General features: G+C 47.8%; 1 protein-coding gene across 6 annotated transcripts in view; it reads right to left on the reverse strand.

The window, feature by feature from the left end:
• TMCO4 (transmembrane and coiled-coil domains 4) overlaps positions 1-22011 on the reverse strand; it is a 130775-nt gene that overhangs the window by 50855 nt on the left and 57909 nt on the right. For all 6 annotated transcript variants that reach the window (XM_049878122.1, XM_049878123.1, XM_049878120.1 and 3 more), the window contains 5 exons: positions 21821-21964; positions 20867-20986; positions 13209-13373; positions 12162-12298; positions 8506-8590 (listed from right to left, as the gene is read on the reverse strand). In XM_049878122.1, the coding sequence (XP_049734079.1) occupies positions 8506-8590; positions 12162-12298; positions 13209-13373; positions 20867-20986; positions 21821-21964 (651 nt within the window). The remainder of the gene's footprint in view (positions 1-8505; positions 8591-12161; positions 12299-13208; positions 13374-20866; positions 20987-21820; positions 21965-22011) is intronic.

A 22011-nucleotide genomic window follows, 5' to 3' on the forward strand; every position in this document is an offset into this window, starting at 1 on the left:
ACAGTAAGCTTCACTGAGCACCTACTATGTGCTAGGCACTCTGCTGGATGATGGACACACATCATTGCAATACCCACAACCACTCTGTGAGACCCAACTCATGTCTCAGCGGGGCAGTCTATGTCAACAGGCTGGGAGCTCTGCAAGGACAGGTGCTGCATGGGCTTGTTCACGGCCACCTCCCCAAAGCCTAGCATGTTGTCGTTGTGTGCCGTTGTGCTAATTCCGACTCATAGTGACTGTACAGGACAGAGTACAACTGCTGATAGGGTTTCCTAGGCTGTAAATCTTTATGGGAGCAGACTACCAGGTCTTTCTCCCGTGGTGCCTTGGGGATGGTTCCAACCACTAACCTTTTGGTTTGCAGCTGAGTGCTTAATCATTGGGCCACCAGGGCTCCTTAAAGTCTACCATAGCGCCTGGCATACAGCAGATGCTTCATAAAGACCAGCTGACAGAGTGAATTTGATCTTGAATGGTTTCTTGTTGGAAAGGTCATCTGGGATACTGTTTTGAGTGAAAACATCTAACTCGGAGGCGGGGAGCAAAAGAAAATAATATAAAGCAGGAGCTCTGGAGTCAGAGAAAGCTGTGTCAATATCCTAGTTCTAGGTGAAGTTACTCCACCTTTCCCTAAATTCCACTGTCATCTGAAACGTGGGGGCAGAATTACTGGCCTCTGGTGTTGCGAAGGTTGAAGAGAATGTCAGAAAAACCCTGAGCAAAATCCTGGCAGAGAGCTGGGCCTTAAAATGTGGCAGCCATTGTTCCTATCGGGAGGGCAATGGTTCAGTGGTAGGATTCTTGCCTTCCACACAGGAGATCTGGGTTGGATTCCTAGTCAATGCACCTTATGTGCAGCTACCACCTGTCAGTGGAGGTTTGTGTCTTGCTATGATGCTAAACAGGTTTCAGTGGAGCTTCCGGACTAAGATGGACTAGGAAGAAAGGCCTGGCAATCTATTTCCAAACATCCACCAATGAAAATCCTATGGATCACAATAGTCCGATTCGCAACTGATCATGGGGATGACACAGGACTGGGCAGTGTTTCATTCTGTTGTGCCTGGGGTTGCCATGAATCAGGGGCCAACTCAAAGGCAGCTAACACGGACGACAACATTATTCCAATTGCTATTACTATTACTCTTATAGTCATTACATTTGGGGGCAGCTCTGTTTCCAAGGTGTTTTCACCAGGTCTTCTCCTCTGATTCTCTGGAGACTGGGCATAATCTGGAGCTACAGCTGCCAAAAGAGCTCGGAGCTTTGGCTGGGACCTGCCTGGGCCCTGGGCCCTGGCAACCTAGACCCAGGGTTCTGCACTGACCTTGGTGCTTTTCCTTTGGTGGGTAACATGCTGGGGATCAATCCTGCCTCTGTCTGCGTGGAAGCCCCTTGGTTGAGCTCCTGGGCTCCTGGGGACCATCAATCATGGGCTCTCACCCAGGCATCCTCAGGGCTGCCCCACTCTGGCTTTCCATCAGGGTGTATGTCTACCCTCCATGCTATAAGGGCCACTCCTGTGAGGCAAGAGATGGGCAGATGGGAAAGTCCCCATTTTGCAGATAAATAGACTGAGGCTCAGGGAGAAGAAGCATCTGGCTGAGGGCTGAGAATTAATGATTGAGTATAAAGTTCTAGTATGTGTTCAGGAACTCAAGCTGCAGCTTACTGTTATTTTATGGAACCATGATGTCCTCACACTGGATATCTAGATAAGATGTCTGTGGTAGTCACTGGCGCTGTTCACCAAATAGTTCTACCTTTCTGTCTTCTCAGCACGTGGTAGGAATACACTTCCTGACCCCTTGATGTTAGGTATGTCCATGTGCCTTGCATTGGCCAATGAAACATAGGTGAAAGTGACACGTATTACTTCCAGGAGAAAGCACTAAGAGCCAGTGGATAACTCAGCAAATTCTCTTACCCAACTGAGGTAAGACCCATTGGCCTGGGTCTCTGGGTGACTACAATGACCTGAGTCCCCCAGTTGACCCACAGTGGATAGGTAGCATGAATGGGAAATTAACCTTTGTTGTGTCCTACCCCTAAGATTTTGGGGAATGTTTGTCATTGCAGCACAACCTAGCCTATCCTGATTGACAGTGTGAGTACTTACAATGTTAGACTTCAACTCATTTATAGAGCACTCACCCTCTGTTGGGTTTATGATGGTGCAGAAGGTGCAGAGGTCATTCAGACATGATCTCTGTCCTCAAGACGCTTCCAGTCTAGACAGCATTTGGAAGGAAGCTGACCACACCGAGCTCGAGGCATAGGCAGGCCAGGCTGTGACGGGCACCTTGTGAATGGTGGCATATCCCCAAAATGGCGATCCCTGTGACTTGCAACATCAACAGGAAAGTATATGAAGCTGTGAAGATGGTTGATTCTACAGGAAGCTTTTCTTGGGGGAGAGTGAAGGAAGAACGAGTTACAGTTAGCAGGGAAGGAGAAGGAGGCTGGCTGAAGGACTAAGTCCTCTGGGTGACTCCCTGGGATTTATTGCTATGTTTTCATTATTAGGTCTCTAGGGGCTTCAGAAAACAACTGGTGGATTCAAAAGGATGAGAGTAATTCTTTGTTTACACGCCTTAATTCAGATAATGAAGGCTTTCCTGCAATTAGGAGAGGGTCTCCTCAGTGTGCAGACTGTGTGTTAAACAAGCAGGGCTGTCTGAAATGAGACAGCAGAGCTGGAATGAACTAGGTGTGAAACAGCAGCTCTGGGCAAAGGGTGAATAATTCATTCAAGATCATAGCCAGCTGGAGACTGGAAGACACCCCATAAGTAACACAAGGCAAAGACTTGGGAAGGGTTGTAGGAAGAGGATAGAAGGTGGGTATACCAACAGGAAGGAACAGGAAGTGGCAGCCCTGACCCTCCTGTGTAAAGGCAGGCTTTTCCTCAACTAGGTCCACAGTCCATGATATACGTGTTGGGGGTGGAGGCTGTAACACTATGTGGTTTTCCAGGTGTGGTCAAATTGGTTCCTACTCACGGCAGCCCCATGTGTGTCAGAGGAGAACTGTGCTCCATAGTTTTCAATGGCTGAGTTTTTTGGAAGTAGATCACCAGGTCTTTCTACCAAGGTGCCTCTGGGTGGACTTGAACCTCCAATCTTTCTATTAGGAGCTGAGCATGTTTGCATCACCCAGGGACTCCCATACTATGTGCTGTTGCTGTTGTTGGCTGTCTTTGAATTGGCCCCCAGCTAATGACGACCCCATGCAAAATGGAATAAAACACTGGCCAGTCCTGTGCCATCCCCATAATTGGTTGTGGATCAGACCGTTGTGATCCACAGGGTTTTCATTGGCTGATTTTTGGAAGTACCTTTGAGGTAAGGTACTAAGCCCCATATTCAGATGGAGAAGCTGAGGCTTAGAGAGGTTAAGGGACTTGCGCAAAATCCCACAGCTACTTTTTTTTTTTTTTTAATCAGTGGCAGAGCTGGGAGACAAACCCAGGTCTGCCTAATATCAAAGCCCAAATTCTTTTTTTTAATTGTGCTTTAATTGAAAGTTTACTGTTTAATTGAAAGTTTACTGTTTAGTTTCTCATACAAAAATTTATACACACATTGTTATGTGACCCTAGTTGCTCTCTCTATAATGTGACAGCATACTCCTCCTTTCCACCCTGGATTTCCTGTGTCCATTCAACCAGCTCCTGTCCTCTTCTGCCTTCTCATCTAGCTTCTGGACAGGAGCTGCCCATTTAGTCTCACGTACCTACTTGAGCTAAGAAGCACTCTCTTCACAAGTATCATTTTATGTTTTATAGTCCAGACTAATCTTTGTCTGAAGAGTTGGGGCTAACAGAGAGTCTGGGGGCCATGTCTTCTAGAGTCCCTCCAGTCTCAGACCATTAAGTCTGATCTTTTTACTAGAATTTGAGTTCTGCACTCTACTTTTCTCCTGCTCTGCCAGGGACTCTCTGTTGGGTTCCCTGTCAGGCAAAGCCCAAATTCTTAAATTGGGCCATATGGAGATCCAGGGGTGGAATAGTGACCGGGAAAGATGCCGGAAGGGAGCTGCTACGGGAAGCTGCCCCTAGAAGGCTGTGGTGCGGGACCATCTCCTCAGTGTCATCCTAAATAGGCCACCACGGAGAGGCCCCCTGCTTCCCCCTTCACTCCTGCCAGCTTCCAGCCTCTCGTTCTGGAGGCAGCTGGTCAGAGGCCTCACTTCCGATTGCCAGGGCCAAATGGTTAATGGTAATTAATTCAATTTGCTCTGCAGGGGAATTGAAGCCTTGGCTTGTATTAACAATCTTAAATTAACATGTAATTTATGTTAATTGGAGCCAAAGACTCATCTTCACCTCTAAATTAAGAATTCGTTCTATTAATAAAACCACGTAACTTGAGGTAATAAGGGGCCAGGCAAATAGTTTGCTGCATGGGTTGGGGGAAAGATTACTACAAAAAGAGCAAAATGACGACAGCACAGAGGATGGCAATTTTTCAACAGCTTCCCCAGGGAGACGCAGGTATAGAGAACTGGGAGAAGCTGCAGCCACCCCTTGACCAGCAAGGAGCATCTCAGCCTGAAGACTGCTGAAGGATGCGTTGGGATTGAGAGGACGTATCTACTGAGTGTTTACCAAGAGCCAGGAGTCCCTGGATGGTGCAGATGGTTAATGTGCTCAGCTGCTAACCAAAAGGTTGGAGGTTTGAATTCACCCTGAAGTGCCTTGGAAGAAAGGCCTGGCAATCTACTTCTAAAAACTCAGCCACTGAAAACCCTATGGAGCACAGTTTTACAGTGACACACATGGGGTCGCCATATGTCAGAGTTGGCTCGACGGCAACTGGTTTTTACCAAGACCTGGGACTGCGCCACTGCCTGAACTCTGTGCTCTGTGGCTTTCACCACTACCCAGAGAGGCAGGTGACATTAACCTCTTGTTGTAAACAGGGAAATGAGTATCCAGAGAGGCTGTATCTGCCCAACCAAGGTACATAGCTATGCAGAGGCAGAGCCAGGATGTGAACCCAGGTCTCAGCTGACTCCAAAGTCCGTGCTCATCCCCTTACTCCACTGAAATAGTTTGGATTATTGTCTGGCCCTCCACTGTAGGCAGAGTGCACCGTACTGCCCCACTGACCAAGGGCTTGGCCACTGACTTGCTTTGGCCAACGGAACGTGTGGAAGATTAAAAATGGCTACAGATTCTTTGCCATTCCTCTTCTAGAGGAGAAGTATATTCCGCCTCCACTCCCTTGAACCTGGTCAGGTTTGTGACTTGTTCTGTCCAACAGGATGTAGCGGAGCAATGCTGTGAGACCTCTGGAGCTGAGGCCTTAAGAGGCCTTGCAGCTTTTGGGCTTGCCCTCTAGAGATGCTGCCCTAAGACCCCATGTAGGGAGCTCAGTCCAGCCTGCTGGAGGACGAGAGACCATCTGGAGAAAGACTGAGGTGTGCTGGCCAACCGCCACCACTGACTGCCAGACTTGTGAGTGAGGATCCCTTGGACCTTCTGGCCATCCCAGCTGCCCTTTGGCCACAATTGCATGAAGGAGCAGGCAAGAACACAACCACCTAGCCAATCCACAGAACTGTGAGCAATAATCAGTTATTGCTCTTTTCAGTCACTCTGTTTGGAGACAATTAACTGTCTGTCAGTTTATTGTAGTTGGGTGGCTTGCATGTTGCTATGATGCTGGAAGCTATGCCACAGGCATTACAAATGCCAGCAGGGTCACCCATGGGGGACAGGTTTCAGCACAGCTTCCAGACTAAGACAGACTAGGAAGAAAGACCTGGTAATCTACTTCCAAAAATTAGCCAGTGATGACCCTCTGGATCACAACTGAACGCTGTCCGACATAGTGTTGAAAGATAAGCTCCCTAGGGAAGGCTCTAGGTTGGAAGGCATTCAAAATGCACAGTGGCTTTAACAATGGACTAGAGCACACCAACGATTGTGAAGATGATGCAGGATCGGGCAATGTTTTGTTCTACTGTGCATGAGGTCACCATGAGTTGGAGCAGGCTTGACGGCAGCTAACAACAAGAGGCTTGGAGAGGCTTTTTTTTCCAGCAATAAGTAACTAATACAGAATGTCAGTGAATGTGCTGTGAGCAGAGGTCTTAGATGTGTGCCTGTGGGTTTGGCTTGGCTCTGGCATGGTAGTGATCTACCACAAGAAGAGTATGGCCCTGGATAGCTGCTGCCCCGACACACGGAGCTGACCCAAGCCCAGCCTGGGGCCAGGAGCAAGCCCTCCCAGCTTGCATTCAGAAGCACAGCCCATCCTAGATCAACTGAAACACAGCCAACCTATAGACTCTGACCATGAAAATATTTGTTGTAATCCATGGAGTTGTGGGCTGGTTTGTTATGCAGCATCACTGTATCAATAACTGACTGATACAACCATCCTGCCTCTCTATAACCCACACATATTTGTGCAAAGACTCTGTTCTACTCTGTGAGAAATACTGTCCCCCCATTTTTCCCTCAAGAGATTGTGGCAGTATAATTATATTTGTACAAGTCGTAGGAACACAGAACATGGCATTAGGTAGGAGTCAATGCTGTTGCCTCAGTTCAATAAGGTCATTTGCTGGGGAGATGCTTGGGATGGGGAGAAACTGGTTGTCCAGGGAGTTCCCCCCAGCAGGCCTTGACGTCCCAGGTGGATAATGGGTAGCAGGTAGAGCAGGAAAGGCAGGTAGGGGGTGTCTTTCTGATTTGCTCTATCTCTGGTGATGTCTGGTAGGGGGAAGAATGTATATAGATAGAAAGGGAAGGTACAGTGTTCTCCAAGGTAGATACAGAAACTCATCTTGACAAGGGCTCCAGATTCACCCTTACTTCCATAGTGGTTTTTGCCTGACCTCTGACTCCAACCTAGATTTTCCTGGTGGACACAACCTGGAGCTGGCTGCCCAGGCCCTTGTGCTTGGTGGCTCCATGTTACCCAAAGCTACCAGAAGTAGGACTAAGGTGCCTCCCCGCTGCTTTAAGTGATGGGGACAAAACGAGGTGAAGAGGGAGGCTGATGAAAGCTACAAGGGAGAGGTGGAGGGAGAGTGTCTTCCAAAATGGTGTAGAGAGGATAGCTAGGCCACTGCGGCGCATACAAGGGCTTGGCCCTTCCATAGTGAACACCAAGAGTAGCTCGTCTACCCTGTCTTTGTAACGTGGTCCTACTCCAGGGTGATGTTGGGGAGAGATTTTAGCAAAAGAAAATGAGCAAAAATGAGTCATGGCCCTGAGTTCTGGGGTCTCTTGCATGCCCTCTGGTGATGCCAACACTGAAAATACCACCAGTCAGGCCCTGACTCATCCAGCCCCCTCAGGTGCAGCTGGCTGACCGCCCCACTGCCTCTGTGCTTGCCAGTAATTGGAGCAATCATTGTATCACAAGCTGAACAAGGAGAGCTTGGCGGAGGCCGTCTTTAGGGAGAGTCTCAGGATGGAACTCTGAGGAGCAGAAGCGGCAAGCTGGCATCCTTGAGCTGAACTCCGCCAACAATGGGTTTTCAAATGGGCAAAAGTACAGTATATGGGGCACCTCAATTATTCCTCAAAGCACCCCAGGCAAGGTGGGCATTATTAACTCTATTTTATAAGTGAGGAAACTGAGGCTCAGGGAGATCCCAGTGAGAATGCTGGTTGTGGCTGCAGCCTCTTCTCTCCATCCACTCCCTGCTCTCAGACGAAGCAGTTCCTCTCTCAGTTCCTTCTCTCGCCCTTCTGAGTCCTGCCACACTGTACTCTACCAGGAGGCGGGCACGTCTGTGTCCCCTGGACTGTGGACCACCCCAGGTGCCCTATGCTCTGCAACTCACTTCCCCCGGCCCGTCCAACAGGCAGCCCTCTGCTGACAGATCCATCCCAAACCAGCATTCTGTCTTGCCCCGCCCAAGCTGGGGACAGTGACCATCAATCTTTTTGCTGCCTCAGCACAGAAAGGATGACATTGGGGGTATAACGCACTGCCAAGGGTGTCCCCAGTCATTATGCACATATCCAGAGCACACGTGCTGTCATGCGAGCCCCATGACACTCAAACAGAGCCCATAACCCTCCACCCTACCCCACTCTCAGGGATACCTGGATATGTTTTGTGGCAATTTTGGTTGTCACAATCACCGGAGGGGCTACTGGTGGCATTTAATACCTGAGGCCAGAGGTGCTAAATGTTTTATCAGGTAGTGTGTGTGCATGTGTGTGCGGGTGCACATGTGTGTGATCCTCCCCACCCTGCTCAAAATGCCAACATCACTGCACCAAGAAACACACAGTGTCCATCCCCTTCTCTCCCATTCCGGAATGTGCATCAGAGCTCAAGGGCCGATGATGTCATTATCAGCCACCCTAAATTCCATACAGAAAAAAGAAGTCATTTTCCAACACAAACTTTTCACTATCGTTTCTAAGAACTGCGGACACACTGCAAGGATCGTGGCCCCTGGGTTTAGGACCTCTGGCCCAGGGCATACACTTGGGAGAGGTTTTCGTCTGTGACAACAAGCCAGGCTCACCTTTCTCCTGAGCCATCTCCTGCAGACAGAAGTAGATGACTCTGGCTCCCAGGCTGAAGCCAATCAAGGTGACGGGTCGCTGGCCCTGGGGGAGAAAAGACACAGGTGTCTGAAGGTGACAGAGCCCTGATGGCGGGTGGGGGGAGGGCCCCTGAACACTGCCAGTGCCCTTCTCGTACTTAATGAATCATGCATGTGCTATTCCTGGCCCCCGGGTTCCAATGTCTTAATCAGGAGGGCTAGGGCCCTCATTTATGCAGCAGGGCACCTGCCGCTGGAATTGGCTTCCTCTGAGGGAGGCTGACAGGCAGCCTCCGGCTGGGTTAATTCTCTTTCATCTTAGACCACTATCAAGCTGCCGCTCTTTCCTTCCCCAGGAGACAGGGCTAGTCAATTACAAGAGCTCCTTCTCTTGGACTCTGCTACCTTGTGGCAAACAACCAGTGAGCGGGGTCCCTTCTGGAGCTGGGAGATTAGGAGCAAGGCATCCCCAGGTGGGATGGGAAAAAGGCAAAGGGTGATATGGGAGGGACCACTGTTTGTTTCTAGACAGGAAAGTGGGACATGAAATATTGCCTTTACATTATAAGGAGAAGGTAGTAAATTAGATGTAAAGAGGAGTTTTCAGTCTGAAGAGCTTGTTGAAAAGGCAACTTGCTATTACGGGAAGGCTGTAAAGAAAAAAGTGACCTGGAGTACTTGGGTATGAGTTCTACATGGAAAGAGGGGGAGGGGGCAGGTGAGCTCTGGAGGTTGGGTCTGGTTTTACCTGTATATCCTTTTCTGCTATTTTTACCCCACACATGTATTCCTTCCTCTACGTCATTTACTACAACAGAAAATCCCCCATTAAATAATATTCGAATTCTGTCGCCCTTTGCGGCAAAAAAAGGCTGCTAGTTGTCTCTCAACATGCATCCTCCCCTCTGTCCTCTGGTAATGGAACTTCTGGGTTTTACCAGGCACACAGCTACCCAGCCCAAGGCTAAGTTTCCCAAACTCCCTCGTAGCTAGGTGTGGCCCCATGGCTGAGTCACGGGTCAGGGATGTGGAGGGAAGTAGAAGGGGTGACTTCTAGGCAACACTTCATTTTCACTTCCCTACTTCCCACTGGCTGCATTGTGGACGTAATGCTGGAAGGTCTGTCTTGGACTGTAGGAAAGCAGACAAGTGTTGAGGATGTGAGGTGACAAGACTGAAGGAGTCTGGGCCTCGATACTGTGAAGCTGCCATATGGTAGGCTGAATAATGCGCCCCCCCGCCCAAGGATGTCCATGTCATAATCCTGGAACCTGTGAATGTTACCTTACATGAAAAAAGGGACTTTGGCAAAAACAAACAAACAAACAAAAAAAAAACCCCAAGCCCACTGCCGTTGAGTCGATTCCGACTCATAGCGATCCTACAGGACAGAGTAGAACTGCCCCACAGAGTTTCCAAGGCACGCCTGGTGGATTCGAGCTGCTGACCTCTTGGTTAGCAGCCATAGCACTTAACCACTACATCACCAGGGTTTCCAAAGGGACTTTGCAGTCATGATTAAATTAAGGGTCTTGAGATGGGGCAATTATCCTGGATTATCCAGGTGGGCCCAATGTCACCATAAGGGTCCTTATAAGAAGGACACAGGAGGAGTCAAAGTTAGACAGAAGGCCATGTAACGATGGATGCAGAAAGACAGAGAGAAAGAGATTTGAAGATGCCTATGCTGCTGGCTTTGAAGATGGAGGAAGGGGACACGAGTCAAAGATGCATACGGTCTTTGGGCTGGAAAGGGCAAGGGGAGAAACAGGCTCTCTCTTGGAGGTTCCAGAAGGAACACAGCCCTGGTGACCCATTTCAGACTTCTGACCTCCAGAACTGTGAGATGATAAATTTGTGTTGCTGGAAGCCACTGTTTGTGGTAATTTGTTACATCAGCAATAGGAAACTCATACACATCATAGTGCCCTGGATGCAAACACCCAGACTGTTACATGGGAAAGAATAAACTTCTACCTTGTTTAAGCCAATGTCATTTTGATTTTTGTTATACAGCCAGGCCTGCTATGACTTCTCTGTTTCTTTTGGCAAAGATACAGGAATGGGATGAAAGCTTACCGGTTTTTCAAGCAACTTTCCCACTGTGACAGAAACTGCTAGTTTTCCCTCAGTATCTCCCCTTTGTCCATAGATATTGAATTTCAACTGGGCCCATGGCCATCCAGAAAAGGCTACATTTCCCAGCTTCTGGTGCAAACGGTTAAGTAATTGGCTACTAATTAAAAGGTTGGTAGCTCAAATCCATCCAGAGGCACCTTGAAAGAAAGGCCTGGTAACCTACTTCCGAAAGATCGCAGCCACTGAAAATATCATGGAGCATAGTTGTACTCTGACACACATGCGGTTGCCATGAGTTGGAATCAATGTGACAGCAGTTGGCTTGGTTTTTGGTTTTCTGGCAGCTAGATATGGTCACATGGTAAGAGCCTGGCCAATAAGATACCAGTGAAAGTGCTATAAGGTTTTTTGCTTTGTTTTCTTCATCCTTTTCTATCTCCCATTACCTTGAGTACAGATGCCGCCATCTTGGACCATGAGATTGAGACCATGTACAATGGAGCAACCAGCTAGAAGGAACCCAGGCCTCTGACACCTGGTGCACCATTGTAGTGTGGGGCTGCCTTCCTAGGCTTTTACATGAGAAATAAACATCTATCTTTATTTAAGCCACTGTTATTTTGAGTACTCTCCCACTTGCAGTCAAAACCATTCCTAACAATGCAGCCAACTCTGCTATTAATTCTCAAACTTTTCCTTCTATTTAACTTGTTTATTTTCAAGGGAGGCAGTTTCATTTCCTTGGTAAGTACACCATTACTGGATTCAAAATTTAAAAGTACAACGTTATGATTTCTCTTCCTAACCATTTTACAAGGTATTTATACCACTGGAGATTTCCTCAGCTGAGAGCTTTGTACTTCTGGGGAGGAACATCTGGCCACCAGGATGTGGGAGTTCCATTTGTAGCCAGCAGAGGCATGTATTCTCATTCACTCTACTGGCTTCACTGCAAACCCAGTCAGAAGTTTCCATTGAAATCTCACCCTAATAAGTCCAGCCAAAGGAGCCCTGATGATGCGGTGGTTACACACTCAGCTGCTAACCAAAAGGTCGGCAGTTCGAACCTACCAGCCACTCTGCAGGAAAAAGATATGGCAGTCTGCTTTCATAAAGATTATAGCCTTGGAAACCCTAGGGGCAGTTCTTCTGTGTCCTGTAGGGTCGCTATGAGTCAGAATTGACTTGATGGTAATGGGTTTTGTTTTGTTTTTTTGGAGCCCAGCCATTATTGCTAAACTTTGCAGTTAAAAGTCAATACATAGTAGCCACTTTGTCTTCTGCTGTAGTCCTCCCACCTTGCCCGTACCTGCAGATGACTCTGTTACCTAGTCCTCACCTAAAATGCTGTAGATGCACAGCCTAAGATTCTTCCTGGTCCATCCTAGGACAGACACTTCCAAGGCTTGAACTGGAGGGACAGTGAAGACCACCCCCCCAAAGCCACTGGATTATTTCCACATGGACTTGTCTCTAAGGTTGACGTCTGTGTGCAAGTCAATCCCCGCTCCCCTAACTTTCCCTCTTGCCCCTTGCCCACTGCCATTCCCAGGTACCTGCTGCCGGGAGAGCAGGATGTGGGCCAGGTGCTTGCCAACCTCTGCTGATCGGTGGAGGCACACACCCCAGGGGTTGTCGATGACATTGGCGACAGCGAGGAGTGATGCTGGCCAGGTCAGGGCAGCCACAATGCCTGGGGAGGTGGGAAACCAGTGATGAAGTGGGTGGGAGGTCCTTCTAGGGAAATAACTGGCTAAGGGATGCCTTTAGAGTGAGTGTATGCAGAGTGCCTAACCTGGAACTTGCAGGTTTTCCAAGGATTGTCCAGTTGCTAAAAAGGAGAGATTTGAAGCTTCTGCATTTCTGATGCATGGACTAGACTTCTGCTAAAGCACTTGTCATGTGGGAGACTCCAAAGATGGCTCCAATGTATCACCCCACCCCATATCCTCCCAATTTGCCTCATAACTCTGCAGTGCCCCCCCGCCATAATGGACGGACCTGTCTGTCCACCCACTCTGGGCTCAGCCATGTGACTTGCTTTGGCCTATGAGATGTTGGTAAATGTGAGGCTTGAAATGGACTGTGCATCGGGGCTTTCCTTTCTTATACTTCTTCTATTGGTATGTGCTAGCCTGTTGACCCAGAGTGGATGAAAGCAGAGCTGAGTTCCTTAGTTGTCCCAGACAAGGTTAGTCTAGATCAGTGGACACAGCTGGCCCAAAGACACGACCAGGCCCAGCTAAGATCAGCCAACCTCAGTCTCATGACTTGTGCGCTATAATAATAAATGCTTATTATCTTAAACCACTGAGGTTTGGGGTGGCTTGTTATGCAGTGCGTTGAGTTGATGGCAACAGGTTTGGTTTTTTGGTTTTGTTATGCAGTCATAGCTAACCGATACATTATGTGATTATGTGGTTGGCTGTTTACATGTCTTCTGCCTGCAAAAACCATGAACTTTTCACGATATAGGAATGCAGTCTGAACCTCTTTGTGTCCCTAGGGCCCATCCCAGTGCCTGGTTTACTGGGGCCTCAGGCATGCAAAGGAATGGAACCAGGTAGGAGGAGAGCTCTTGTGGGAAACAGGGGAAGACTTACCAGAAAACACTGTGTATTTCAGGGCCTCTTGGGCCACCTTGTTGGCCAGACCACTGAGGATGGTCTCCAGGGCATTGCCAAGCTCCATCAGGTATTTGGCCTCCCAGACCAGGCAGTACTGCTCACGGCTGCGGGCCAGGGCAGCCCATGGGGCGCTGAAGGTGCCTGCGGAGAACACAGGGAGATGGGATCTCTCCTGTCTGCATCAGAAGATGCTCCAACTCACCTTTCTGGGCAGGCAGCAACAGGGGAACACTCACTCTTGCAGGGAAGACAAGAGGCCCATCACGTGCCAACGAGTGGCAGCTATTCGCAGAGCCTATGGAGCACAGTACTGCCTTGGGAGTCAGCAGACTGTTGTACAAACCCCAACTCCTGCATTCATTATAGCTGGTGACCTTGGACACATCACTAGCTCACCTTGAGCCTCACTTTGCTTATCTGTGAAGTGGAGAGATAAATATGTATCTCTCTTCAGTAGGTAGTTATAAGAAATTAGTGCTTGAACTACTACAATATAAAAATATTATTTTCTCTCGCCCTGCAGTAATTCTGGCATCATAGGGATTCAGAGGTCACTTCATTCATTCATTCTAAACACATTAACCAGGTGCCTAGACTATGCCAGACGCTGAGGATACAGAAAATTATTATTGGAGGTAATGTTTACTAAGCATGTACTCACATACTAAGTGCCAGGCAAATCTGTGCTGAGGACTGTACAGGGACTCTTTCATTTAATCCTTTCCGTAGCCTCTGAAATAGGTACTACAATGAGCCTCATTTTACAGCTGAGGAAACTAAGCTGTCTAGAGAAAAGAGCTCTCAGTCCTGGGAGGGAGTGAGCCTGTAAACATCATACAGTGACGCTATTGTGGGAGAGGAGTCCTTGGGTGGTACAAACGGTTAACATGCTCGCTGCTAAGTGGAAGGCTGGTGGTTCAAGTCCCCCAAAGGCACCTCGGAAGAAAGGCCTGGTGATCTACTTCTGCAAATGAACCACTGAAAACCCTGTGGAGTGCAGTTACACTCTGACACACGTGGGGTTGCTATGAGTCAGGGTTCACTTGATGGCAACTGGTTACTAGCTATCCTAGGAGAAGGGACAGGGGGCTATGGAAGTACAGAGGAGGGGCCCCTAACCTGGCCCCCAACCATTTCTGCCTGTGGCCCAAATGACCATTTCAAAACACAAATCTCCTCCCACCTTCAATAGCTTCTGGATCTTCTCTAGGTTCTCCTAGCTCACTTTTACTTGTCCGTGAGATTCCAGTTCAATTACTTCCTCCACGGAAAGCCTTCCTGGCCCCTTTGACTAGATCACACACACTTTCTGCTTTTTTTATCATAAGCTCTCATCACAGGCTATAATCACAATTACGTTTGTGTCCCTGTTTACTGTATGTCTGTCCCACAGCCTATGTTCCCAAAGCCTGTGATGTGGCACATGGCAGGCACTCATAAACACATGATGAATGAATGGATGGAGTCAATGTCCTAGAGCTTCAGGTTCTGGGAGTCAGCTCTATGCCAATCCACCTGCTGGAGCCAAAGGCCTCTCCCCATCTCTCCCCACCCCGCCCAGGGTGGTATGTTTGCCCAATGACAACTCTGGTTGCTCCTTTCCCTCTGTGGGACCCTGTCACAGGTACGCAATAACTCAGGGATTGTCAACAACTCAGCCATAAAAAGGAATAAGGAATTATACATGCTATGACATTGATGCCTTTGAATTGTGGTGTTGGAGAAAAATACTGAATATACCATGGACTGCCAAAAGAATGAACAAATCTGTCTTAGAAGAATTACAACCACAATGCTCCCTAGAAGCAAGGATGGCGAGACTACGTCTCACATACTTTGGACATGCTGTCAGGAGGGATCAATCCCTGGAGGGGGACATCATGTCTAGTAAAGCTGAGGGTCAGTGAAAAAGAGGAACACCCTCAATGAGATGGATTGACACAGTGGCTGCAACAATGGGGTTAAGCATAACTATGGTTATGAGGATGGTGCAGGACTGGAGAGTGTTTTGTTCCATTGTACATAGGTGTTGCTATGAGTCGCAACCAGCTCGATGGCACCTAACAACATGACATAGATGGACTTAGTTTTCTTCCTTTTTAAAATTTTTTGTTGTCGTTGAAAATATACACAGCAGAACATACAATCTCTAATATGCAATTCAGTGACACTGGTTATATTCTTCAAGTTGTGCAGCAATTCTCACCCTCCTTTTCCAAACTGTTCCTCCCCCATTAACACAAACTCACTGCCCCTTAAGCTTCCTATCTAACCTTTCCAGTTGCTATCGTCAGTTTGATCCCATATAGTTAGTTCTTTAAAGAGCCCTGGTGGCGTAATGGTTAAGTGCTTGGCTGCTAACTGAAAGATTGGCAGTTTGAACCCACCAGAGTCTCTGTGGGGGAAAAGACCTGGCGACCTGCTTCTGTAAAGATTACAGCCTAGGAAACCCTATGGAGCAGTTCTGCTCTGTCATATAGGCTTACTATTAGTTGGAATCGACTCGGCACAAAGCAACAAGATACAGCTTTAAAAGAGCACAATGCTCAAGGCAGACATTCTTTATTAACTATTGTTTAGTTTAAAGAATACTTCAGGGGATATTTTTGGTTGAAGGTTTAAAGATTATCTCAGGGCAATAATTTTGGGGGTTCATCCAGCCTCAATGGCTCCAGGAAGTCTAGATTCCCTGAGAATTTGAAATTCTGTGACATGGATGAACTTTGAAAACACTGCACTGAGTGAAAGATGCCAGATACAAAAGGACAAATATCGTATGATTCCACTTATATGAAATACAGGCAGCCCCTGGGTTATGAATGGCCAACTTATGGACAACTCATACTTAAGAAAGGGACTGCCAAAAAGCCTATTATATTAAAAATTTGAGTTAAATACAATGGTTTGTAATAATGAATGCATGCACTACTTTGTGATGCTCATGAAAACACTGTGCAGTTTGGAAGTGTTTCTTAAGTGTTTTATATGCATAGAAAGGTGAAAAATATACTGTATATTGAGACAAACATTTGATTAACCGATGCTAAATAAGAGCTGTATGTACCTGTTCCAACTTACCTACCAATTCAACTTAAAGACAGACTTAGGAACAGATCTCATTCGTGCCCTGGGGACTGCCTGTAGCTCGACTAGGCAAATACACAGAGCCAGAAAGTAGATTAGAGGTTACCAGGGGCTGAGGAAAAAAGGAAATGAGGAGTTATTGCTTAAGGGGTGTTCGGTGTCTGTCTGGGGTGATGAAAATGTGTTGGAAGCAGATGGTGATGATGGTTGCACAACATTGTGAATGTAATTAATACCACTGAATCGTACACTTAAACTGGTTAAAACAGCAAATTTTATGTTATATATATATATTTTACCACACACACACATACACACACACACACACACACACACACACAGTCTGTAGAAGCTGACAGCCAGGCCTGAGAGAAGCAGGGGTACAGAATGGCACAGGTTTGCCATGACACTGGGCTAGGAAGCTCGGCAGCTTCCTGGGTGTGTGACTCACTGCAAGGCACCATGCCCTGAGTCTCAGTTTCGACATCTGTGAGAACAGAATAATAATATCTGACTCCGGATATGGTGGGGGTCACAGCAGATGCTGTATGAAAAGCATTATATAAACTGTAAAGTCCTGTACTGCATTGCATTGTTCCATGGCCAAGAATATAGGTTATGGAGCCACACAAAATGGGGACAAGTCCAAAAAACAAAAAATGGGTCGAGCCCTGCTCCTGTGCCTAGACAAGCTGAGTAGTCCTGAGCAGCCCTACGAGCCTCAGTTTCCTCATCTGTAAAATGGGGGGGATAATAACGCCCACCTTCTTGGGTTGATGCGAGGAACCAAGTGATGAACTGATGCAGGCAAAATGCTCGGGTTGATGCCTGGTTCCTGGCAAATGGTTCGCTATAAAGCTATTATCGTTATTATACACAATCATGTTTAATAAAGGGGTGGGCCAAAGAAAATCCAGTCAGTCTAAAAATACATAAAAGCAAGTGTAGCGAGTTGGATAGTGCCCCCCCAAATTCACGTTCACCTGGAAACTCAGAATCTGACCTTTTTGGAAATAGAGTCATTGCTGATGTAATTGTTAAGGATCAAGGTGAGACCGTATTGGGTTGAGGGGGGGCTTAAATCCAGTGACTGGTTTCTTTGTAAGAAGAGGAGAGACAAGAGGCACAGGGAAGAGGGGATGTGAAAACAGAGGCAGAGGCTTGAGTAATGCAGCTACAAGTGAAGGAATGCCAAGGGTTGCCTGCAACCACTAGAAAAAAAAAAGCAAGGAAAAATTCTTCTCTAGAGACTTCAGAAGGAGCATGGTCCTTCTGACACCCTGATTCAGGACTACTACCCTTCTGAACTGCAAGAGAACAAATTTCAGTTGTTTTAAAATACCGGGTTTGTGGTAATTCATTACGGCAGCCATAGGAAACGGGTGCAGCAAGACTGCAATGAAAATCTGGCTTCCCTGGCTGCTGGAGAGGCAGGGATAGGTGATGTCTACCTTTCTGAACTTTCTCTACCTTGGTTTTATTACTTATACTAATAAAAAAACCCAAGCCACTCCTTCTACCTGGGTAGCCACTGCACTAGACTTTTGGAAAAGAACACTAAAGATGATTTCCTTCCCCTAAAAGGAACTTGACCTTTGATCCGAGGCAAAGCGAGGAGCCACTGGGGGTAAAATGAACATAAGGGATTTGCTTCCCATACTGGTCAGAGCCACAGATTCCTTTATTTAGACTCTTGCTCTTGTTCCTCCCTTCCCGTTCCTCTTCTTCCTGTAGCATGGCGTCATAGATTGAATTATGTCCCCCCAAAAATATGTGTATCAATTTGGCTGGGCCATGATTCCTGGTCTTGTGTGATTTTCCTATAAGCTGAAAAGCCTGCCTCTATGATGTTAATGAAGAGGGATGGGCAGCAGTTGTGTTAGTGAGGCAAGACTCAATCTACAAGATTGAATTGTGAATTGTGTCTTGAGGCAATCTCTTTTAAGACAAAAGAGAGGCAAGTGAGCAGAGAGACAGGAGGACCTCATACCTGGAAGAAAGCAGTGCCCAGAGCTGAGTGCGTCCTCTGTACTCAGAGTCCCTGCGTGAAGAAGCTCCTAGTCTGGCCTACAGAGAAAGAGCCTTCCCCTGGAGCTGATGCCCTGAATTTAGACTTTTAACCTATTTTACTGTGAGGAAATAAACTTCTCTTTGTTAAAGCCATCCACTTGTGGTATTTCGGTTAAAGTAGCACTAGGTAACTAAGACACATAAAACCAAACCCACTGTCGTTGAGTCGATTCCGACTCATAGTGACCCTGTAGGAGAGAGTAGAACTGCCCCATAGAGTTTCCAAGGAGCGCCTGGGGGATTTGAACTGCCAACCTCTTGGTTTGCAGCCATAGCACTTAGCCATTATGCCACCAGGGTTTCCAACTAAGATACAAGGTGCAGTGAAAACAAACAAAAAGAAACAGGGATTTTGGGTTTGAATTTTCCATCTGCCACTCACCTGTGACGTAAGCCCTCTGGGTTTCCTCTTCCCACTGATCAGGATAAGAACAGCACCCACCAGAAGGTGGATGTGAGGATTACAGGCGGTAACCCATGTCAGGTTTCCATTATGTAGGTAAAATGCCAGGCATGGGGTAGGAATATACTAGGGGCTCAGTTAAAGTTTAGAGACCTACTGTGTGGGGAGGGGCCTGATTCTGGTGCCTGGAAATGTTTCTGAACAGAGCCTAGACGTTTTCTCACTTGCTTTCTTCCTTACAAGATCTGTGGCTTTCACCTCTGGTCTCAGAGACTGGGGACCCCAGGAGGCTATCAGCATGTGCCCCTCGTGGTCAGGTTGGGGTGTTCAGGATTTCCTGGTCCACCCTGCTCTGTGATGAACCGTTTGCTAAGCCTCACACAGGGCACTGCCAAAGTTGAGCCAGGCAGTGGATCACAGTGTTTATCCTCAGTGATGCCCTAGTTTGAAGCTCCTGTTGGGAAGACAGACTGCTGCAGCCCCTGCTCATTTGACTGCCTAATCAAGAGTCTTAGGCTCAGAACATTCCCTGATAATGGAGGCTGGGAACTGAGCCTACTTCTTCCTTATCAGGGAAACTCTTTCTTTGTTATGGGCCTAATAAGAACATCTTTGATCTATTTATTCATGAGTATTTTTTTTTATCATATGGCACCTGACCAAGCCACTACTATTCCTGTTCCCAGCAGGGAGGGGATGAGGTCTCTCAACAGTAACATGAGAGGGGTGTGTATAGAACACCAGCCCTGTGGAGGCTGCAGGGAATAACCCACTGGCCATGGGGGACCAACATCCACTACGGAAGCTGAGCTTGCTCTGTCTCTTTCTATGTGAGTAAAGTGTTGTTCCAACCAGTGCCTGTGTGTGAGTCATGTCTTTCTTGGCAACCTCCGACCTTGAATCAATATTCAACACAAGTTCAAGTTAGAGCAGCAAAGGGAACAAACATTTATGAAATGCCAACTAGAACCAGGAGCTGTGCTGGATGCCTTCTGCATGTTATTTCATTTAATTTAATCCTTTCAGCAACCCTGAAAGGCAGGAAAAGTTTGTTCCACTTTACAAATGAAGCAGCTGAGATAGAGAGGTTAAATAACTTGCTTGAGGTCACATAGCCAAGATGTACTGATCTCTCACCTCTGTGCTTTAAGTCTTTCACTGTCTTCCACTTGTGCTTAAGATAAACTCAAACCCCTCATCACAGCTCAAACACTCCTGTGTGATCTGGCCCCTGCCCACTCTTCTGTCTTCTGCCTCCCTGCTCTAGCCACTGGGTACTCCTTTTGGTTCTCTCATACCACTGGGCCTTTGGACATGCCGCTCCTTTGCTTGGTGTACATTACTTGCTCCTTCTTTACCTGGCTAACTACCATCTGTTCCTCAGGTTAAATATTACTTCCTCCAGAAAGCTTTTCCTCATTACCCAGAAATACCCTGTACCTATCGTACCATCCATAAAAACCCAAAATCCCATTGCCATCGAGTTGATTCCTATTCATAGGACCCTACAGGACAGAAGAGAACTGCCCTATAGGGTTTCCAAGGCTGTAGTCTTTATGAAAGCAGACTGCCACATCTTTCTCCGGAGTGGCTGGTGAGTTAAAATCACTGACCTTTTGGTTAGCAGCTGAGTGCTTAACTACTGCGACACCAGAGCTCCTTCCGTTCATAAAGCTTCCTTGTAATTTCTTGCTCAACCATCTTTCTTCTGCCTTGGACCATACGTTCCAAGGGAGCAGAGGTCACACCTGTGTTGTTCTAATCCCTAGGGCCTGGCTCAGCATCTGGCATGTGGTAAATACAGTACACTCCAGTATTGCTGAATGGATGGAAGGATGGGTGGGTGGGTGCGTGGATAGATGGAAGAATACATGGATGGATGGGTCGGGGGTGAAGTCACCTTACCTCTCTGAGCCTCAAGTTTTCTCCCTGTAAAATGGTCCTTCTAATACTGACCCCCCTAGAGACATACCCAACCAAGAGCCTAGCCCAGGGTCTGGAACTCAGCAGCAGGCCCAGCTTAGTCGAAGCCCACCCCCTTCCCATCCTTCTCCGCCTCCTGCTCTCTGGTTCTCACGGTATCTTCCAGAGGCAAGCCACCCTGTGATGACGATGGTGATGTGCAGCTGCCTGCCTTCCGTCAGAGGCAGGAACGTGAACTCTTCAATGGCCCCAACACGCTTCTTCATCTTGTATCCTGAAGACCCAGACAGAACAAAAATGGAGGTGACTGGCGGCCCTGGGGAACAGTAGCCAGAATGGCCCACTTGGTGAGCACTGGCTATGTGTCCTGTCCTGGACAAATGCATTTCGTTCTTGAGGCAGATGTCGTTATTGTCGCCAATTATAGATGAGAGTAAGAGACTGCTCAAAGCTGGGCAGCCCCTGAATTGCAAGCTGGGGTTTGAACTCACAGCCCAGGCTCTAAACCACTACTCTGTCCTGACTAAGTTAGTTCTGTACCTTTTGTCCTTCTCACACACTTTGGGGGTATGACACCTCCACTCAGTAAAAGTGGATGAAACTAACCAAGGCTCTCAATGCGGGGGAGTGATACCCTACTTGAGGAGTTGAATGGGAATCTATGTATGTGTGTGTGTGTGTTAACATCCATGGTTTGGAAGAGCTCCCCCAGGTGATGCTGGTAAAGGAAGGATAGCTATATACCCTCTAAATAGGAGGAAGCCCAAACAGCGCCGCCTGGGACTGTCCAATAGGAAAGCCCCTTGCTGGATGGTGGCAAGCAGGTCCAATCAAATCCTTTCTCAGGAAGTTTACACAAGGTGCAGGGAGAGAGGCTAGTTTCTCAAACTCAGCCCTAACCCTGACCGTGCCAAGCTACTGGCCCAGTTCTCTGTGATGCCTGCTGCAATTTCTAGCATGGCTGGGGCCCAGAATAAGCCAAGCCACGCCCTGCCTCCTTCACACTTCCCAAGGAGCCCCTACCGAGGAGAATATGAGGTGTCCTTTAGGGGCTGCATCACCCTCGTTGAAAATACCTTACAACTGCACCACTGCTCTGGAGCCTTACCTGTCAGGCCGGCACCAGCTGCACCGAACAGTGAGGTCATGACAGCTATGCCGGCCACTGAGCCCAGAGCTGCTGCCCCGGCACTGCCAATGATTGCCGCGGCTCCTGCAGCAACAAGAGGGGCAGCTAGACCCCCGGTCACACCTGCAAGGAAAGCAGCCACGGTGGGTGAAGGTGAGAATGAGGACGCC

Source organism: Elephas maximus, chromosome 3, assembly GCF_024166365.1.
Source record: "Elephas maximus indicus isolate mEleMax1 chromosome 3, mEleMax1 primary haplotype, whole genome shotgun sequence".
NCBI classification, from domain to species: domain Eukaryota; kingdom Metazoa; phylum Chordata; class Mammalia; order Proboscidea; family Elephantidae; genus Elephas; species Elephas maximus.